At 39.4% G+C, this 16,071-nt stretch overlaps 1 protein-coding gene across 6 annotated transcripts in view; it reads left to right on the top strand.

Annotated features, from left to right (window-relative positions):
* The window catches only part of runx1t1 (RUNX1 partner transcriptional co-repressor 1), a 54,348-nt gene that overhangs the window by 22,290 nt on the left and 15,987 nt on the right, over positions 1-16,071 (top strand). For all 6 annotated transcript variants that reach the window (XM_081376619.1, XM_081376620.1, XM_081376621.1 and 3 more), the window contains 3 exons: positions 8,994-9,131; positions 11,225-11,466; positions 13,122-13,211. In XM_081376619.1, coding sequence (XP_081232745.1) covers positions 8,994-9,131; positions 11,225-11,466; positions 13,122-13,211 — 470 coding nt within the window. The remainder of the gene's footprint in view (positions 1-8,993; positions 9,132-11,224; positions 11,467-13,121; positions 13,212-16,071) is intronic.

The following is a 16,071-nucleotide window of genomic DNA, read 5'->3' on the forward strand; positions in this document are numbered from 1 at the left end:
GCCAATCTGTTGCTGAGATATTCATAGTGTTATTTAATGGCAGCGTACTATTTAAATTGCAAGAAATGATATGGCCACTTATATGACCAGTCAAAGCTTTGGACACAAAGTTTATGTTTCTCGAGATCTTAAAAAACATTTTAATCTAAAAGCTTATGCTTCAATGTTTGAAGTTAGTTTTGTAAATAAATACATTTACATTTATGCATTTACATATAATTTTCTTTACAAAACTAACATTTTATTTCATAGTTTTATAAAAAGTGTCATTTCATAGTTTTGATGACTAATTCTAAAATGTGTCTAAACTTTTAATCGGCAGTGTATTTCCCAAAGGAATATACTGTAAGGTCTCTTGAACATTGCAATTAGGTCTGCTAGATAATATTAAATGAAAAGCAAATGAAATCTTTCTTTGTTTTTCTCTTCTCAAAATTAATAAAACCTTAATTGTCTTCTAGAGATTTAAAAATCTCAACAATGTCTCAAACTGTGCTCAGATTTGCCAGTATACCAAAGACTGTGGTGAAAAATCTGATCTAATGATCTAATCACTGTAGAATCTGATGAGAAATTTTTGGCTTCAAATTGAAAGCTTTTTCATCACAGCTTTGGTACCTTGACAAATCTTAAAGTTTGAGACATTCTTGAGATCTCTTCTGAATCTCTAGAGGATTATTAAGGTTTTGTCTTTTGATAAAAAGTGTAAGGAAGAGGTCAAGTCTAAACATTCTTCAGGTTACACAAAAACACTCAAAAATGAAATGACGATAAGGCTTACTGTAGATTCTGGAACAGACGCAAGCAGAAAGTACCACTTCTGATAATCAAGCAGGGACAGTTATAATCTCAAAATAGCCAAATACGAGTCTATATATATATATATATATATATATATATATATATATATATATACTGTATATATCAGTCTATCACAAGTTTTGAACGTCTACTTTTTCTGGCTTCAACGTCTCAAGTGTTGCTTGTGGACCAAGCGTAAATCCCTTGAGGATGTGTGTGACTTTAACCTACACGCTGCTAATGAGGGACACAGTGAAAAACACAGCAGTGTTGGTGGATAGCCAGTTAAAGCCATGTGTCTAGGTGCTGAGCCATATTGCATGTGCCATCTTTCTCTGTTTCTCTCTCTTTCTCCCCACTTTTCAGCTGGCATCTGATCATGCCAGGAAGCTGAGTGAGTCATTGACTTGAGAGTTGGACGGGCTTCATACTAGCGTTTGAGAGCACTAATCTCAGTATGAAAGGCCTTTTATTGAAAAATGCTCTAATTCTGCCTCTCTAGATAAGAAGTCAGTAAATAATTATTTACTGTTTGTTCAAAAGATGCTGAAAATTGCAGTCGGGCTCGTCGTGTAAATGCAAAACCTCCATTATTCCTATTTCAATTATGATTGTTTGTAGATGAGGCACGAGAGGAGATTACAAGTGTTTTTTATGCGAGTTCCCCTGTGAGGTCTTACACTCTCACAGCCTTTAAGGATTTATCCTTTTCCTCATTTTTTTAAATCTGGCAACAAGATACCACACAAATCTGTGCGATTTCAACGGATGCGTAACAGCAACCGTGAATCACTTTTATTGTTCCTCTACACTTGTTTTCTTCCTCTGCGCTTCATGCCAACGGGGCCTTATTTCAACAGATGGTTAAAACAGACGTTAAGATAAATCCATTTTGAAGAAGAGGACGAAAGGAAAAAAGAGTGACTTCCAATATAAACGCTGCATCTGTTTTATTGGTCAGTCCTTTTTTTCCTTTGACGCAAGACCATATTTTGAAATGGATCAGCAGATGGCTCCAGGCCCTTCCTATTTACTGCAGAAATGCTCCAGGAACACATTATCTCACATTATAGCCACACTGTAAAACTAACAGTGCCCACTCGTCAGTGTCCACTTAAGCCAGCACGACTGGCATCAAAGTGGGTAGCTATAGTGTGAAATCACTTTCTTTTAAAGGTTACTGCCATCGGTAACTGATGATGGCATTTATGGTGCGTTTAAGAGGAGGAATGAGTCATATGTCTGTTGTAATCCAGAAATAACATCTCGGTTGGGTGTGCTGAGGAATGAGCCCGACGGAAGAGTACAATCTCTTTAAATATCGGAGTGCACAGGTTGCCGTGTGCTACGGTTGGTGATTGGGTGGGTTGGTAACTCTTGAGTGAGCACAGACTGATGCAGGTCCCTTCAGCGCGCGTCATTTGATGGGATGGAATGGAACGTTGGCACACCACCTGGCGCCGGCCAAGTGGGGCTCATGAAAACAACTGCGCCTGGGGAGAAGCCTTGAAAAGTGAGGGCTCGGGGAGAGAGGGAATGAGACAGAGAGGAAGAAGGAGATCCAAAGGGACAGGCTTTGTTGCAGGGAGAATGAGCGGAATAAGTGATGGGAATGAGTTCCAGGAGGGTGGGGGCATCCATACATCTTCCCTGTCAAGCTGGCAGGGTTTGATGGGCCACGCTCTGTGCGCCGTTCCATCTGGCGGAGATGATTGCATGGTGCATCGGCGTGCACAAGTTCATAATGTATTCATACCGACGCACAACGCGCTCTCCCAGTTCACCCTCGGCCTCGGATACCTGAGACGTCGTCTGAATTACAATTATCCAAAGAGTCGATGTTCTCGCTCTCTCTCTCTCTCTCGTTCTTACCACAGTACTGACTTCATCATCTTTAATGCACGGTGGATCTAAAGCGCAGCAGCTGGTTGTAATGCCACCTTCGTCATCTCCTTTCAAGGCGCTATCTGTCCCACGAGATGTCTCCTGTGAAAGGTGCTCTCTATCTTTGCCTCCCTCACCTCGTGAACCTGATCTGATGAGCGCGAGTCCACTAAAAGCAGCCGTCTTGTCAGCATTAGTATGCGGCTGATTGGCTTCCTGTGGCTTTTGCACGTCATGCCACACATTACTGGTCACAGCTTTTCTCAGAGAAAAAAAACAATTTTCCAATTGAGAGAAATCCTCCCTGAACTTCCTGCAAACACAACTGTGGGGATTTATGCATTGCTGCAGGCACTACAGAAATATAAGGCTGAATCATCACAGCAGATTAGGTTTCACAAAGCTTCTAAACTAAGTCGCTAAGTGAATAAGCAAGTTTAGCAGGCATGTGGGAGGATGAATGTAGTTTCAGCTTTACCGTTTTCACAATGGCACAAAAGTGGAGATGCGGCTATGTGATTATGATTTTAAATTCATCACGTGTTTGCACATGGGGAGGTCTGCTTCAAAAAACATCCTAGGGTTTCTAATATGCAACAAGAAAATGAATGAGATGATTCGTGACCTCCTTTTTCCTCACGTAGTGGATGTGTACACAGATAGCTGTTTTACCCACCCTGGAATGACACGAACATTACCACTTGTGCAGTGAGTGATGATGTAAGAGACATGCAAGTCGAGCTGTGTGTGTGTCAAACATATGATTTTTCTGGTCATGTTATCAGAAGAAAGGGTCTTATACAGGGTGCACGTATGAAAGGAGCAGAACAGACTGATGGATAAAAGAAGACTGATATTGATTGATAGAATACAAAAGTACAGGCTTTAAATTAGCTTGAAGTTCATAATATTTTAAACCAGAAATGTACTTTGTTTTGTATTTAGGTGTAATTTTATGTGCAGATTGTATAATATCCATGAAACAGATTTGTTTTTTTACTCAAAAAGGTAAAAAAAAATGTGTAAACCATAAGTCTGTGTTTAAAGAACACCTATGTAGTGTCACTTGTTCAGGCATGTTTATTATTATTAATATTATTCAATATAAATACTTTAAATTTCCAAAAGTTTTTATTCTAGCTTTTATTCACCTTCATAGAAGACTGTAGAAATAGACAGCATGCACAGCTGACTGTTTACATCATGGCGAACTGGCTAACGGACCCTGAAGGATGTGACTCAGCTCTGCACCAAATCATGCTGGTCTTTAATAGTGGTCTCTTAAAAATAGTGTGAACATTTGCAATTCCTCTTTGACTTGTAGTTGTTTGTGCTTGCAAATTAGTGATATAAGCACAAAGATATAAGGAGAACGGCTAGGAGAGCCAGACACGTCCAAGATATTCACTGCCACTGTCGGGTCATGAAAAATGACCAGGCGTGGAGTGAAGATGAGCGAGTCTGTGCTTTCTAATGCTCAGTTTGGTGTGCCGTTTAATGGCGATCCATATTACTCGAGAGCTCTTTTGAAAAGCAATAAAAGACCTTGGCGAACAGGAAAATGGAAAGCACTTCATCGTCCTTCCTGGGAGCCACATTAAATCTCTTGCTGCATCAATATCCGTGGTGGCCCGCCTAATATTCATCTGTGCCGCTCGTCTGCCAATTTCCCGTTTTGAAAAGCCAGGTAACTGCCAAACAAATGCACTCTGTGCGTTAACTCTGCACAGATTAACTTTATGAAATCAAGGCAGGATGGATGTGCACTCTGGTATGTTTTTGAGCCTGTTTAAAATGCAAAATTGCTTCTTTTCCACTCCAAGAGGGAACTCATTTGAATTGAGTTATGCATCTCTTTTTTCCCACAGCATATTTGCGCAGTCAACCACTTTTAGATGGGTTTAATGCTGCTCTTGTACAATGCATTTTTATTGGCAATCCTTTTCGCTTTGGCTAATAGGAGATCAAATATATAAAGATTGTGCATATACCCTGCATTCCATATTATGTATGTGACACCTAGATTTTATTCCAACACGATTATAATATAAATAGTAGAGAACACTTTCATCTGAATATGCTTTTTTCCTTTTCTTCAGATGCTTTTTACAATCATTGATTGTACTTGATGTGGAATTCATCCATCCTGCCAGTATAAAAGTGAGACGTATTATGGTGATTATTATTTCACTCAAACACGGCGTGACACATACTATAGGAAGTGCAATGCTTTTAAGTTGTCTGATGTGTAATATTTCAGCAGAAAATAGTGAAGGAAATATGAAACTTAGGCTAATGGATATGTTGTGTCCATTAGTCAAATGGACGACGTTCCACATTTACACCCCTTTTTCATATTTCTTCTTCCTTCCTGTGTCCTCCAAGGGGTCAGAATCTTAGTGTGCATGTTGGCATGCTTGTGAACATGGACATAAAAGTGTGCACACAGATTACTGCCTATTCTATACCTCCTATCATCCATTTCTGTTCGACAGGTAAGGAGAGAGGATGAGGTTTAGACGTCTCAGGGTTGTTTCTCTTTTCCCGATTCCCAATCCAATCCCAACTTTGACCCAGATGTTAATCCTCAACTACACATGTAGATCCACAAGCTGCTTTTTAGGTTGCCCTGGGCTGCTTCTGAGACCAAAGCCAAATAAAAGCCTTTCCCGTAGACCTTATCTGTCTTGGACAATTAATATATATTTTTTCACAATTTCATATGATATTTTCCAATTATAATAATCTGACAGGCATATTGGTTTAGAATAGCTTTCGCACTAGAGCTTGGGCTATTTTATTCATTTCAGACTTGTACGGTGGCTCTTATAAATTATAGTGTCTGGACTTGCCACGTTGTTAACATTTAAAGGTAATAACTAACCCCATACTGAGATTTTAATGTTGAATCAAGCCACTTTGCTTTGCCTTGTCCCTTTCACTGACTCATGAATCTTTCATTTCTATCATTGTGTTTTTAATGAATATCATAGGCTGAATGCAGAGTTGCCTTATTAGAAATAGGTTTTATTTAGGTTTTATTACCAGCATTGGTTTTTCTAAGTAGTCTGTCCATCATCTCTTCATTCTTTATATTATTTTCTTTTTCATTTTCTTTATTTATTTTTTGACAATACAGATACAGAACTGTTTATCAGCACAGGTGTAGGCATGGAATAAAGACCCCTGCTTATTATTTTGTCATAAAAGGTTAGCTCAGGCTGGGAAAAATGGATCTGTCCCTGTGTAATGTATAATGCTTGAGCTTTGTTTTTAGCACAAGTGACTTTTTATGAATTTGGGAAAGGATTGAGAGTGTATGGGGAGCAAGTATGGGGCAGATTAAGCCTGACACACATGTTTAGGTTCTGGCGCACACATACAGCCATAGAGGTGCCTATGGAATGGGAGCCATTCGTAGCTGAAATTCCCACCCTTTTTATCTCTTCTGTTTTCCTGGTCAGACTATGGTTGTCTAAGTGCACCCACCTTTCTTTTTAGATTATTCTGCAATGTGTACATAGCCAGTAAGACAATAGCCGATATCTCTAGCTGTGAAACATTTTTAAAGGGATGTATAGGCGTTATTAAAGGGGTGGTTGATTATGATTTCACTTTTCTAACTTTAGTTAGTGTGTAATGTTGCTGTTTGTGAGCATAAACAACATCTGCAAAGTTACAATGCTCAAAGTTCAAAGCAAAGGGAGATTTTTTTCTTTCAAAGAAATTGTATTTTAAGGACTACAACAAACGGCTGGTAGGGACTACACAGCATTCCTCCCGGGTTAGTGACATCACAAACCCTTAAAATTTGCATAAACCCCGCCCCTTGGAAAGTGATTTATAGATTATCATGACAGAATATGCTAATCAATGACTAGAAGATAACTACACATAAGCTACATAAATTCATCAACTAACCATTCAGAAATGTCCTGTTCCATTCTACATGTTGTCACTTCTTCTTGAGTCTCTCCATCTTTGTCTTACTCTGGTTTGTACATAAAAGTCTAAAAGTTTTTGAAATTTTCAGTGCATGTCGGTGTGAAGTAAAAGGACACAAGCTGTTGAAGCTCCGCCCCCTGTGCGAGGAGCACCAGCTCATTTGCATTTAAAGGGACAGACAAAAACAGTGTGTTTTTGCTCACCCTCAAAAAGTGACAATTTTAACATGCTATAAAAATTTTGAGCTAAAGCTTCACATACACACTATGGGGACATCAAAGGCTTATTTTACATCTTGTGAAAAGGGCATTATACCACCCCTTTAACAGGCTGTATTTAATATTCTTCTGTGGAGTAAGACGTGCTGAAAAGGAAGCGGTTAGAGAAAGAGAATTGGAAAGACAGGAGCCCCTGCTGTTATCAGAGTCTAGGGGACACACAGGACAGTTGTAATCAGGAAAGTCAGGCTACATGTCCCAGACGTAGGGCGTCTGCTCGCCCTGACACACAATGTTCCCACAGCTGGTAAACGCACACGTACATGTCTGTCTATATGTAAGAAAGAGAGAGTATGAGAGTTCTGATAAGTCAGTACAGATGCTGATATTGTAAAACAACTAAAATGAGAATGAATTTGCTATCATTAGTCTGATAGATAAGCAGACTTTTAAGGTTCACTTCTATAGCAACTAAAGGACACTGTGACCGCAGCTTTAGTCATGACCCTCTAAAGTAAACACTATTCAGATATCATGTTGTGTGAGGTCATATCTAAGGTTTTGAAGAACAAAAAAAGCATGCTCACATGCCCTAAAATCAGTGTTGCTACTCATAGCTTTTATTTATATATTTTCAGTTTTCATTTTAATTTAGTTTGTTTTAGTAATGTTGCTTTTGTCATTTTTATTTTAGTTTTGGTTGTAGTCATTTCAGCACCTATAATACATTTAATATTACACCTACACCTACATTTAATATAAAAAAATATTTCAGCATTATTTCAATGAAGGAATACTATTTTTAATCATTTTAGTTTTAGTTAACAATAGCAACACTGACGCTTTAAGAAATTATAGAGAAGTTGGCAGGACACTGCGTTAGACCAAATTTGAAGACAGTGTTACAGATGAGTAACATCTTACAGACCTCTTCATCTATACCAATGACCTCTTTGTCAAAACAGAGAGATGCAGTTAAGTCTTGTTAGATATTAACCACAATCAGCATTCTATTTATTAATTTTGCTTTTTAAAAACCTGTTGTAAATATAAGGGGCTTTCGCACCAGGTGGTTATAGGAACTAAGTTATATGAACTAGCCACCAGGGCGGTCATGTTTGGCTTGGTCCCTTCAAAGTTGCGTTGGATATCCTCAGCTTAAAGGTTTAGAAGTCACTGGACTTCGCCGTTGGTCCATCTATCACTGTGTTCCATATTCGTGAAGTAAATAAGACTATAAACTGTGTTTTTTTTTTTTTTAAATGGCGGGTGCTGGTGTTTCGTGTGCGTTCACTGGTAGTTCCTATTGTGCTGTTAGACCCTACTCTTAAGTAGGAGCTAATTTAGTCCCCCAAAAAGGAGTTCCTATAGCTAAAGTTGTTCCCATTTCCAGTGCAAACACACCAAAAAGTGAGTACTTCCAATAAAAAGTGAGTTATAGTAACTATGAAAAGATTCCTCCGGTGCAAAAGCTCCTATAAAATTCACATTTTAAGGAGCTATGAGCGTACTCAGAGCTATGGGTTTGTTCAGATTCTTAAAGGCATGAATGATTATGCAAATTATGCGGTTTATTGAGGCATGCTATTGTTTTTCTAAGCAGTCAGAATTTTTTTTTTTTGGATGCCTTGGCAACTAACTGACACAAAATAAATTGAAGTTGAACCACCTAGCAATGATCTAGAAACCACTCACAAACCCTAGTAACCACATACAGTAGCAACACATGATAACACCTGAGCATTGTGATTGAGTTTTGCACATGCAAGCAAATATACAGTGCAAAATATACTTATTTCTATTATTCTTAACCATAGTCGAGTGAAGAATTGGTTGCCTGACTTTTTAATCTGGAAGAACAGGGTACTTTAGACATTACATGTCGCTTGATGATGGAGATCTCTGTGGGGTTCCTCCAGATTTCTGAAACGTTTTAATGAGAGTATTGCCGCTGTCTTTGTTCATTAGGGAAATGGGGATGACAGCTGGAATTTGACTGGTGTTACTATCTATGAACTCTCTAAAGGCGTGTATCGTGTATGTAGCTATGTGTGTATATCTTACAGGAGCTCAGGTGCTGTGGAGAGGCAGCTGTTGGGATATCATTGAGGTCTCACAAGAACTGTTCCACTTTTTCTTTTTCAGATCGTACTGAGAAGCGGTCCACCATGCCCGACTCACCTGCTGATGTGAAAACACAGTCCAGGTTAACTCCGCCCACCATGCCTCCTCCCCCCACCACACAGGGAGCTCCCAGGACCAGCTCCTTCACCCCAACTGCATGTGAGTACTTGTACAAAAGGGCTGCGTCCAGAATCGCATACTCTTGAGTACTGTAGGTACTTATTTTAAACAATTACTTCACGACCACTAAAAAAAAGTATGTTCTATATAGGATTAATGTGTGCAGTATGAATGTTATTTGGAAGTACTACGTACATTCGCCATGTTGTCATTATCATGTGACCTACCAGCGCCAATTACGTCGCTTAACTGCCATTCATAAATGAAGAGTTCAGATGCAAAAGCCTCTAAATGCCATCTGAAATTTTCTTTTAGAATGATAATTTTTATCAAGCTCGTATATTTAAATTCAATAATTTCACTTAAATGGCAATGAAGATTACCTATTAATTGTCATTTAAGTGAAATTACTGAACTAAAATATACAAGCTTGATAAAAATGATCATTCTATAAGAAAATTTTAGATGGCACTTAGAGGCTTTTGCATCTGAACTCTTCAAATGCTCTCCCGTGACCTCATGGTCACAAATATTTTCATAGCAAACTCTTTTAACCAAGTCAGCCTAGGCAGACCATTGCAGTACAGTTTTTTTGCATTTGGTTTACGGAGAGGGCGTTTAAAGAGATGCATTATTTCATTTTAAAATAATGATATTTGGACTTCCATTTTCATCTTCCAGCATTTTACAGTTTGCGATATGTCAGAATTGTTGACTAGTTGGTTTAAAGGAGATGCTCTTACAGCAACTCAGTCAATAAATAAGTTGGGTTTGTTTCCAATGGAGAGAAGTACGGAAGCTTTGGAATTCTGTCATATGCATATATGTAGAATCTTGATTTGTGCTTTGGGTGCATACATTGGCTGACAGCACTACTTTTACGGTTAGACCATATGCAACTACTTGATTGGACGTAATGTATTATAATCAAAACTTTGAGTGTGAGGTGATAATTTCCAATATTTTTGCTCTGAAATATTATTCTTTAAATGCGATAATCATACACTAATGTCAGAGATAGTCGAAAGACTGCTTAAATCATCTTAATTAATACAGCTACTATTGCTAATGTTTTATTTATATAACTCCTTTCTAATGCTCAATGTTAGAAAAAAGTAGAAAAAAAATGACAATACGAAACAAATGCAGAAACAGAACAAAGATTTCAAAAGTAAAGTGGTAAAATTATACAAGGCTTTAAGGCCAACTTGTTGACTAGCCATTCATATAATCTTTTAAAGAATATGTAGTTTTGCACTCTCCTTATTACAGCTGACATGAGTTCCCCTCGTCTTCTGACCTGCAGATTTTTGCATCTGCCCGCTGGCTGATGCCACAAAGAGCATCACACATGGCAGCTCAGGGGAGCGCTGGAGTGGCTCACTATCAAAGCCGTCCGCGCCGCAGCCTCCCAGCACCATGTCAGTGTAATTGAGCAGTGGTGTGCCGTCAACAGCAGTAACACATTCCTCTCTCTGATGTTACATCCCTAAAAACAGATCAGTTGGACTCTGCAATTAGCGCTTATGAAAAAAAGAGACAAAAAGCAAGCCGGGTCTGAAGCAATCCGGAGCCTTTTTAAAGGCAGACTCTAATTATACATTCTGAAGGTTTAACAAAGCAAGCGCTTTGATTTCCCCTCCATGTAATTGTTACCAGATGCAGCTCAAGTATCTCGTTTCTGTTCTGTTGGAAGGAGGCCAGGCAAACGAGGCTATCACGCAGCCTAATCTCATTAGAGAGACGTTGATTCCAAGCTGCATCCCTCCGCCGCGTATGTTTCTCATCGTGGCACGGGGGGCACTCGACCACATGTCTTCTCCTCCTCTGGACTTAATATGTCTGATGTATGGAAGCAAGAACGCACTGCTTCCTTCTCAAAGCTGCCGTGGCTGATTCAAAACAAATGTTCCACTGTCACAAGAGCCTCATTCAAGCACCGTCAGTCACAGGCGTTCATACGCCAATGTCATTTTTGACAAAGGATCCTCTTGCAGCTTCTTTTTGAGGAATGTTCCTGGCAGTGTTTAATATGAATCTTTTGGGTCTAGATCATTCAATACGCTTTGGTTAAAAATAAATGCCAACGATCTCTTTGTGGCATGTGGAAATAATATGTTTCTGTTTTTCAGTAACGAATGGCACCAGTCACTCGCCCACTGCACTGAACGGAGCTCCATCTCCACCCAATGGCTTCAGCAATGGGCCTTCATCGTCATCTTCATCCTCACTGGCCAATCAACAGCTGCCGCCGGCCTGTGGCGCAAGGCAGCTCAGCAAGCTCAAACGCTTTCTCACGACACTGCAGCAGTTTGGCAATGACATCTCACCTGAGATTGGAGAACGAGTGCGTACGCTGGTGTTAGGACTTGTGGTAAGTCTGAAATCACATAATCGTTGGCTAAAGTCGGCATGAAATTAAAATTCACCCAATCTATTGCATAAATGCATGTTATTGATCTTATTGGGAATGATTCATCCATGAATTTGTTGAATTTTTTATTTTTAATCAAAAAGTTAAAACTCGATCTTACAGTGAAACAACATTTCTGTGGTGATGTATGCCAATCATGTATTTGGGATGTATTTTGCTTAAACTCTGCCCCTGCAAGCTCATGTTCATCTGCCTCTGTTTATGAGTGCAATGCCCACATCTCAAAACCCAATCAACTACTTATGAATTGAACTGTGCCCTAATTTTATTTTTTCCAATAAGCCATTACACTTGGATGTACGTCACAATACAGAAAAAATCTGCCACTACTTTCATTTCATCATGACCTTAATTAATGAGGATTTTCAACAGCGTATTGTGTATATTGCGACAAAAAGTCTTCAAGAAATAAAACGGTTACTAGTGATCATTGTGTCTCCTGAAAAGTTTACGGACAGTCGAAAATTATTTGTTTAGCTTTTTTGTCACCAAAAAGGTTATGCCACCAAGTCTTATTTGCCTTTCATCTTAGGAAATAAAGGCTTGTCCAACAGAGATAAATCAAATGAAACTGTTGCTAAGGACAGCAACATAACTGTGAGGAAAAAAATATCCACTTGACTAGATGTGCACCATAAGCTGTGCCACATTAATATGTAGTTATGGACTAAACAATGGTGAAATAGCTGCCTGTACTAGAGGAGGGCTGCTTTAATTAGCCATTCCAAAGGAAAGCTCTTTTTTTCGGCGGGCATTTGTTTATTTTTCGCTGTGTCTACACGCAGAGGCTTCCTTGTGTCCCCTTGGCTTCCATGGCTCTTTTTAATTCACTCCCCACTCTGCCTTATTGAAAAGAGTGACACACTTAATTAGCGCCGCCGATGCTGGAGAAAAGCTCAGGAGGCTTTCTGGCTGTCAAAACAGGCCGCTGCAATCTGGCCGAACAGATGTAAGCTTAATGTAACAAAATTCAGGTCTGGGAAAAGAGAGGAAAAAAAAAAAAAAAAGCCTGTGTATTTTTCTCAAATGTATGACTCCCCTCTCTGCTACCCATCTTTCCTTCCGCTACCTCTCTTGGAAATAACGTCTAGAAAATTGAAAATGGTGTCCTATCAGTCCTATCAGTCTGTTAAAAGATGATAGAGCAGAGAGCAGGAGGGATAGAAATTAGTCATTTCTCTTTTTTTTTACACTGCCAATGGTTAACAGTGATAAGATATATGTCAGTTCGATAGGGAACAAGACACGTTTTTTAAAGCTGCATATCTTCTGTGTGTGTTATGATGTTTATGCCGTGTTTTATCTCGCAGAGCAAGCTGCATGGTGTAATACTGCATCTGTAGTTGTGTTTGCCTACGTATTTGTGTTTGTTGATGCAATGATGATGCGGTCAGCGCGTGCACATGTAAAAGCCACCAGATCAAACTTCCCCATATGAGGCCTTTCACCACAGCCATCCATATGCCTCCCATTACAGTCTTCAAATCATTCAATCTTCAGCAGGATATAGTTTTGCCTCCAATAAGTAATATTATCACATAATGTTTTCCACATGTATTCATGCGTGCACCGTCTTTTTTCCTCTCTCCCTGCAGAACTCCACTCTAACCATTGAGGAATTCCACTCCAAACTGCAAGAAGCGACCAACTTCCCACTCCGACCTTTTGTCATCCCATTTCTGAAGGTATTGCACAAGCAAGCAATCTGGAAAACATTTAAACAACTGAGGCACAGATGTACATAATTCTCCCTGCTCGTGTTTTTTTTTTTTTTTTTTTTATTCCTCACTTCATCCCTTTTAAATGGCCTGAATGGATACATGGTTTCCTCATGAGCAAAGAGGCATCAGGTTTCTTGGTCACTGGGACCTATTTTTTAATTTCTCTTTGGAAATACATGATGTGAACTCGCATTACTCAGTGTAACAGCACCATACGGGACCGTCCCACAGCACAATGTCTCTATTTATTCATACGTGTCGATTGACGCCCTTGTTCGACTGTCGCTTTTCTCACACGCTGAGTTTGGTAGGGCAGGGCACATCTGAAACCATTACCACAGTAAGACGATCTGTTGTCTGGGAGAATATCAACCTTTGCCCTCTCTGCCGCCCATTTGTCACTACGGCCCTTATTTCATTACAGTTAAATGTGTCTCTGGGCCTGTTTATGTTGGAGCACTTAACACGAACCGTTCAAATAAACACTCTGCATATTATTCTTTCGACTAAGGGAAGTATTTGAATTACACATGACACATTTTTGTATCGCATTATCATGTTCGAGATTAAAGTGATTGTAGCCTGCGGAGCGAATGTATAATTTGTTAATTTATGACATATGTAGCAAATAGACATCAGCGCTTGATAGAGATTAAATTCTCATGAGCTTTGATCCATATGGTGACTGCTGTATCCATCCACCCTCAATCGTTCGCCATTCGTTTTCATCTGCTAGTAAGTGACAGCTATTACGCACCAACCTACCCGTTCCCCTCCCTCTTTGTCTAACCTTCACCCCCTCCCCCTGTTCCTCCCATCTTTCTCTCGCGCTCTGCTTTCCTCCCTCTTCCTTTCCATAATAATAAAATAAGCGACCAGTGGAGATGCATCAAATCTGTGTTGTTTACTCCATTAGATGATGATGGAAAGGGGTCCGTCGGTTTGATGCGGCCTCTGTTCTCGCGGCGTGCGGTTCGAAGGCATTTCATCTTGTCCACTGCTTGTCCTGGCCGGCTCTGTCATGCAGAAATTGGTCCCATTAGGGGTTGCGCCGGTCGCTGACGGATGCAGAGAAGCATACAGTGACACTTCCCTGACTCGTTCGCTCTCACACAACTCCACACCATATGGTTACTGTATCATCCAGTCAGGAGGGGTGGTATCAAAGATGCAACTTGTGTTTTTTTTTCCTCGCTCCCTCTCTCCCTCTCGTCTAATTTTAGTGGTTTTCCTCAAAGGAGCCTTTAATGACAAATACCATATGGCTGTGGGAACAGGGGCTTTTATAAGCGTGCAGAAGCGCAGCTGCAACAATGTGCATTAGCAGCATTTTTTCATTAGGCTAATGTTGTCTAGCGACTCTCCCGTCAGAGTTGGGTTTTGCGGGGAAGTGTTTACAGGAAGGGCAGCGTGCATCACGCTAATGATATAATCCGAATTTGACGCCAGCTGACGGCCTTTGCGCTGATGGCTTTTGTTTATGATTTCTCCAAATGGATTCCTCATCAGATAAATTTGTAATATTTAGCCGTTGTTTCGTTCAGCAGTCTCCATAAAGCCTATAAGCACACGTGTTCCTCTGCGGCTCTGTGCCTCATTGCTCAGAGACGTACTCAGCGTGACATAGTCGGCGCTTCACCACATGCTATCAGTGCAGAGGAAGTGAGGATTACATATACACAGCAAACTGCTTTGTGGCTTGTGTTTGATATGCTGGTTTCCAAATAGCTGTGTGCTAATGGACCACACAGAAGCTGGAGAACACACTCAGACATAATCGGAGCAAACGTCAAATCAAGCTACAGGATTGTTTTATAAAAAATACATGATGATAAAATAGTTTTTACCGTCATTATCCAAAATGCTTTTTATATAGAGTTGCACTCAACGAAAATTGGACTGTTGCATTAACGTTTTCTGATGAATAAGCTTTTCTCATTCGTTGGCTGGAAATACACTGCAAAATTGTCTTGTTAAATATCTTAACTTTCTTTAAAATATAAATGATATTAGGTCTTGTTTTAGAATTTATACTTTAGTTTATACTTAAAAAAATCTGCAAATGGGAATTCTAAAGGAAGACCTTTTTTTTTCAGATTTTGCATTACTATTTTTAAGCATAAAATCACTTCATTTTGATTTTTGAAAAATCAGAAAACTTTATATCTTTTGTCATTTTGCTCCTCAAGCAAATGTATCTTGATATAAGAATGTGTATATATTCATACTGGAAAGCAAGGGGAAAATATTGAGTAAGAATTTTTTTTTAACAGTGTACATTAAGCACTCCGTGAGCACCTGCTATATGTGAACTGCCACTAACTATGAGGACCTCCATTTAATAAAAGTCTAAGGTCATTTAAGGTCAAAGCAATTTCACTGCCTCTGGTAATTATCACCATAAACTACTAACAGACCATTACCTCATACAGCTAGCAACCAAGAGGTCCTTTATAAACAATCCCAATCATTATCATAATTAAAATGAATCAAAATAACTTTTATTTATTTACCTGTATCATGATTTTATGTGTATCATTACCAACGGCTATTTTTTTTGCCATGCTTCCTTTAAAGTCTATGCTCTCATTGTGCTTCGTTCAATATTCAATCAACGCACTACTCCTAATTTTAGCCATTACATCACTGAAAAGGCACACTGTGAGAGAACACTGAAAAATATTCCAGAGCTGAAAATATGTTTGATAGTCTTAGATCAGAGTCACAGGCCAGAGAGAAAGAAAGAAAGAAAATAGACATCATCCTCCAACTAACACCTTGTGCTGTTTAGATGCTGCAATAGTCCAACTGTTGCTGGATGGGG

This window comes from Scardinius erythrophthalmus (genome assembly GCF_964197995.2).
Source record: "Scardinius erythrophthalmus genome assembly, chromosome: 10".
Classification (NCBI taxonomy): Eukaryota; Metazoa; Chordata; class Actinopteri; order Cypriniformes; family Leuciscidae; genus Scardinius; species Scardinius erythrophthalmus.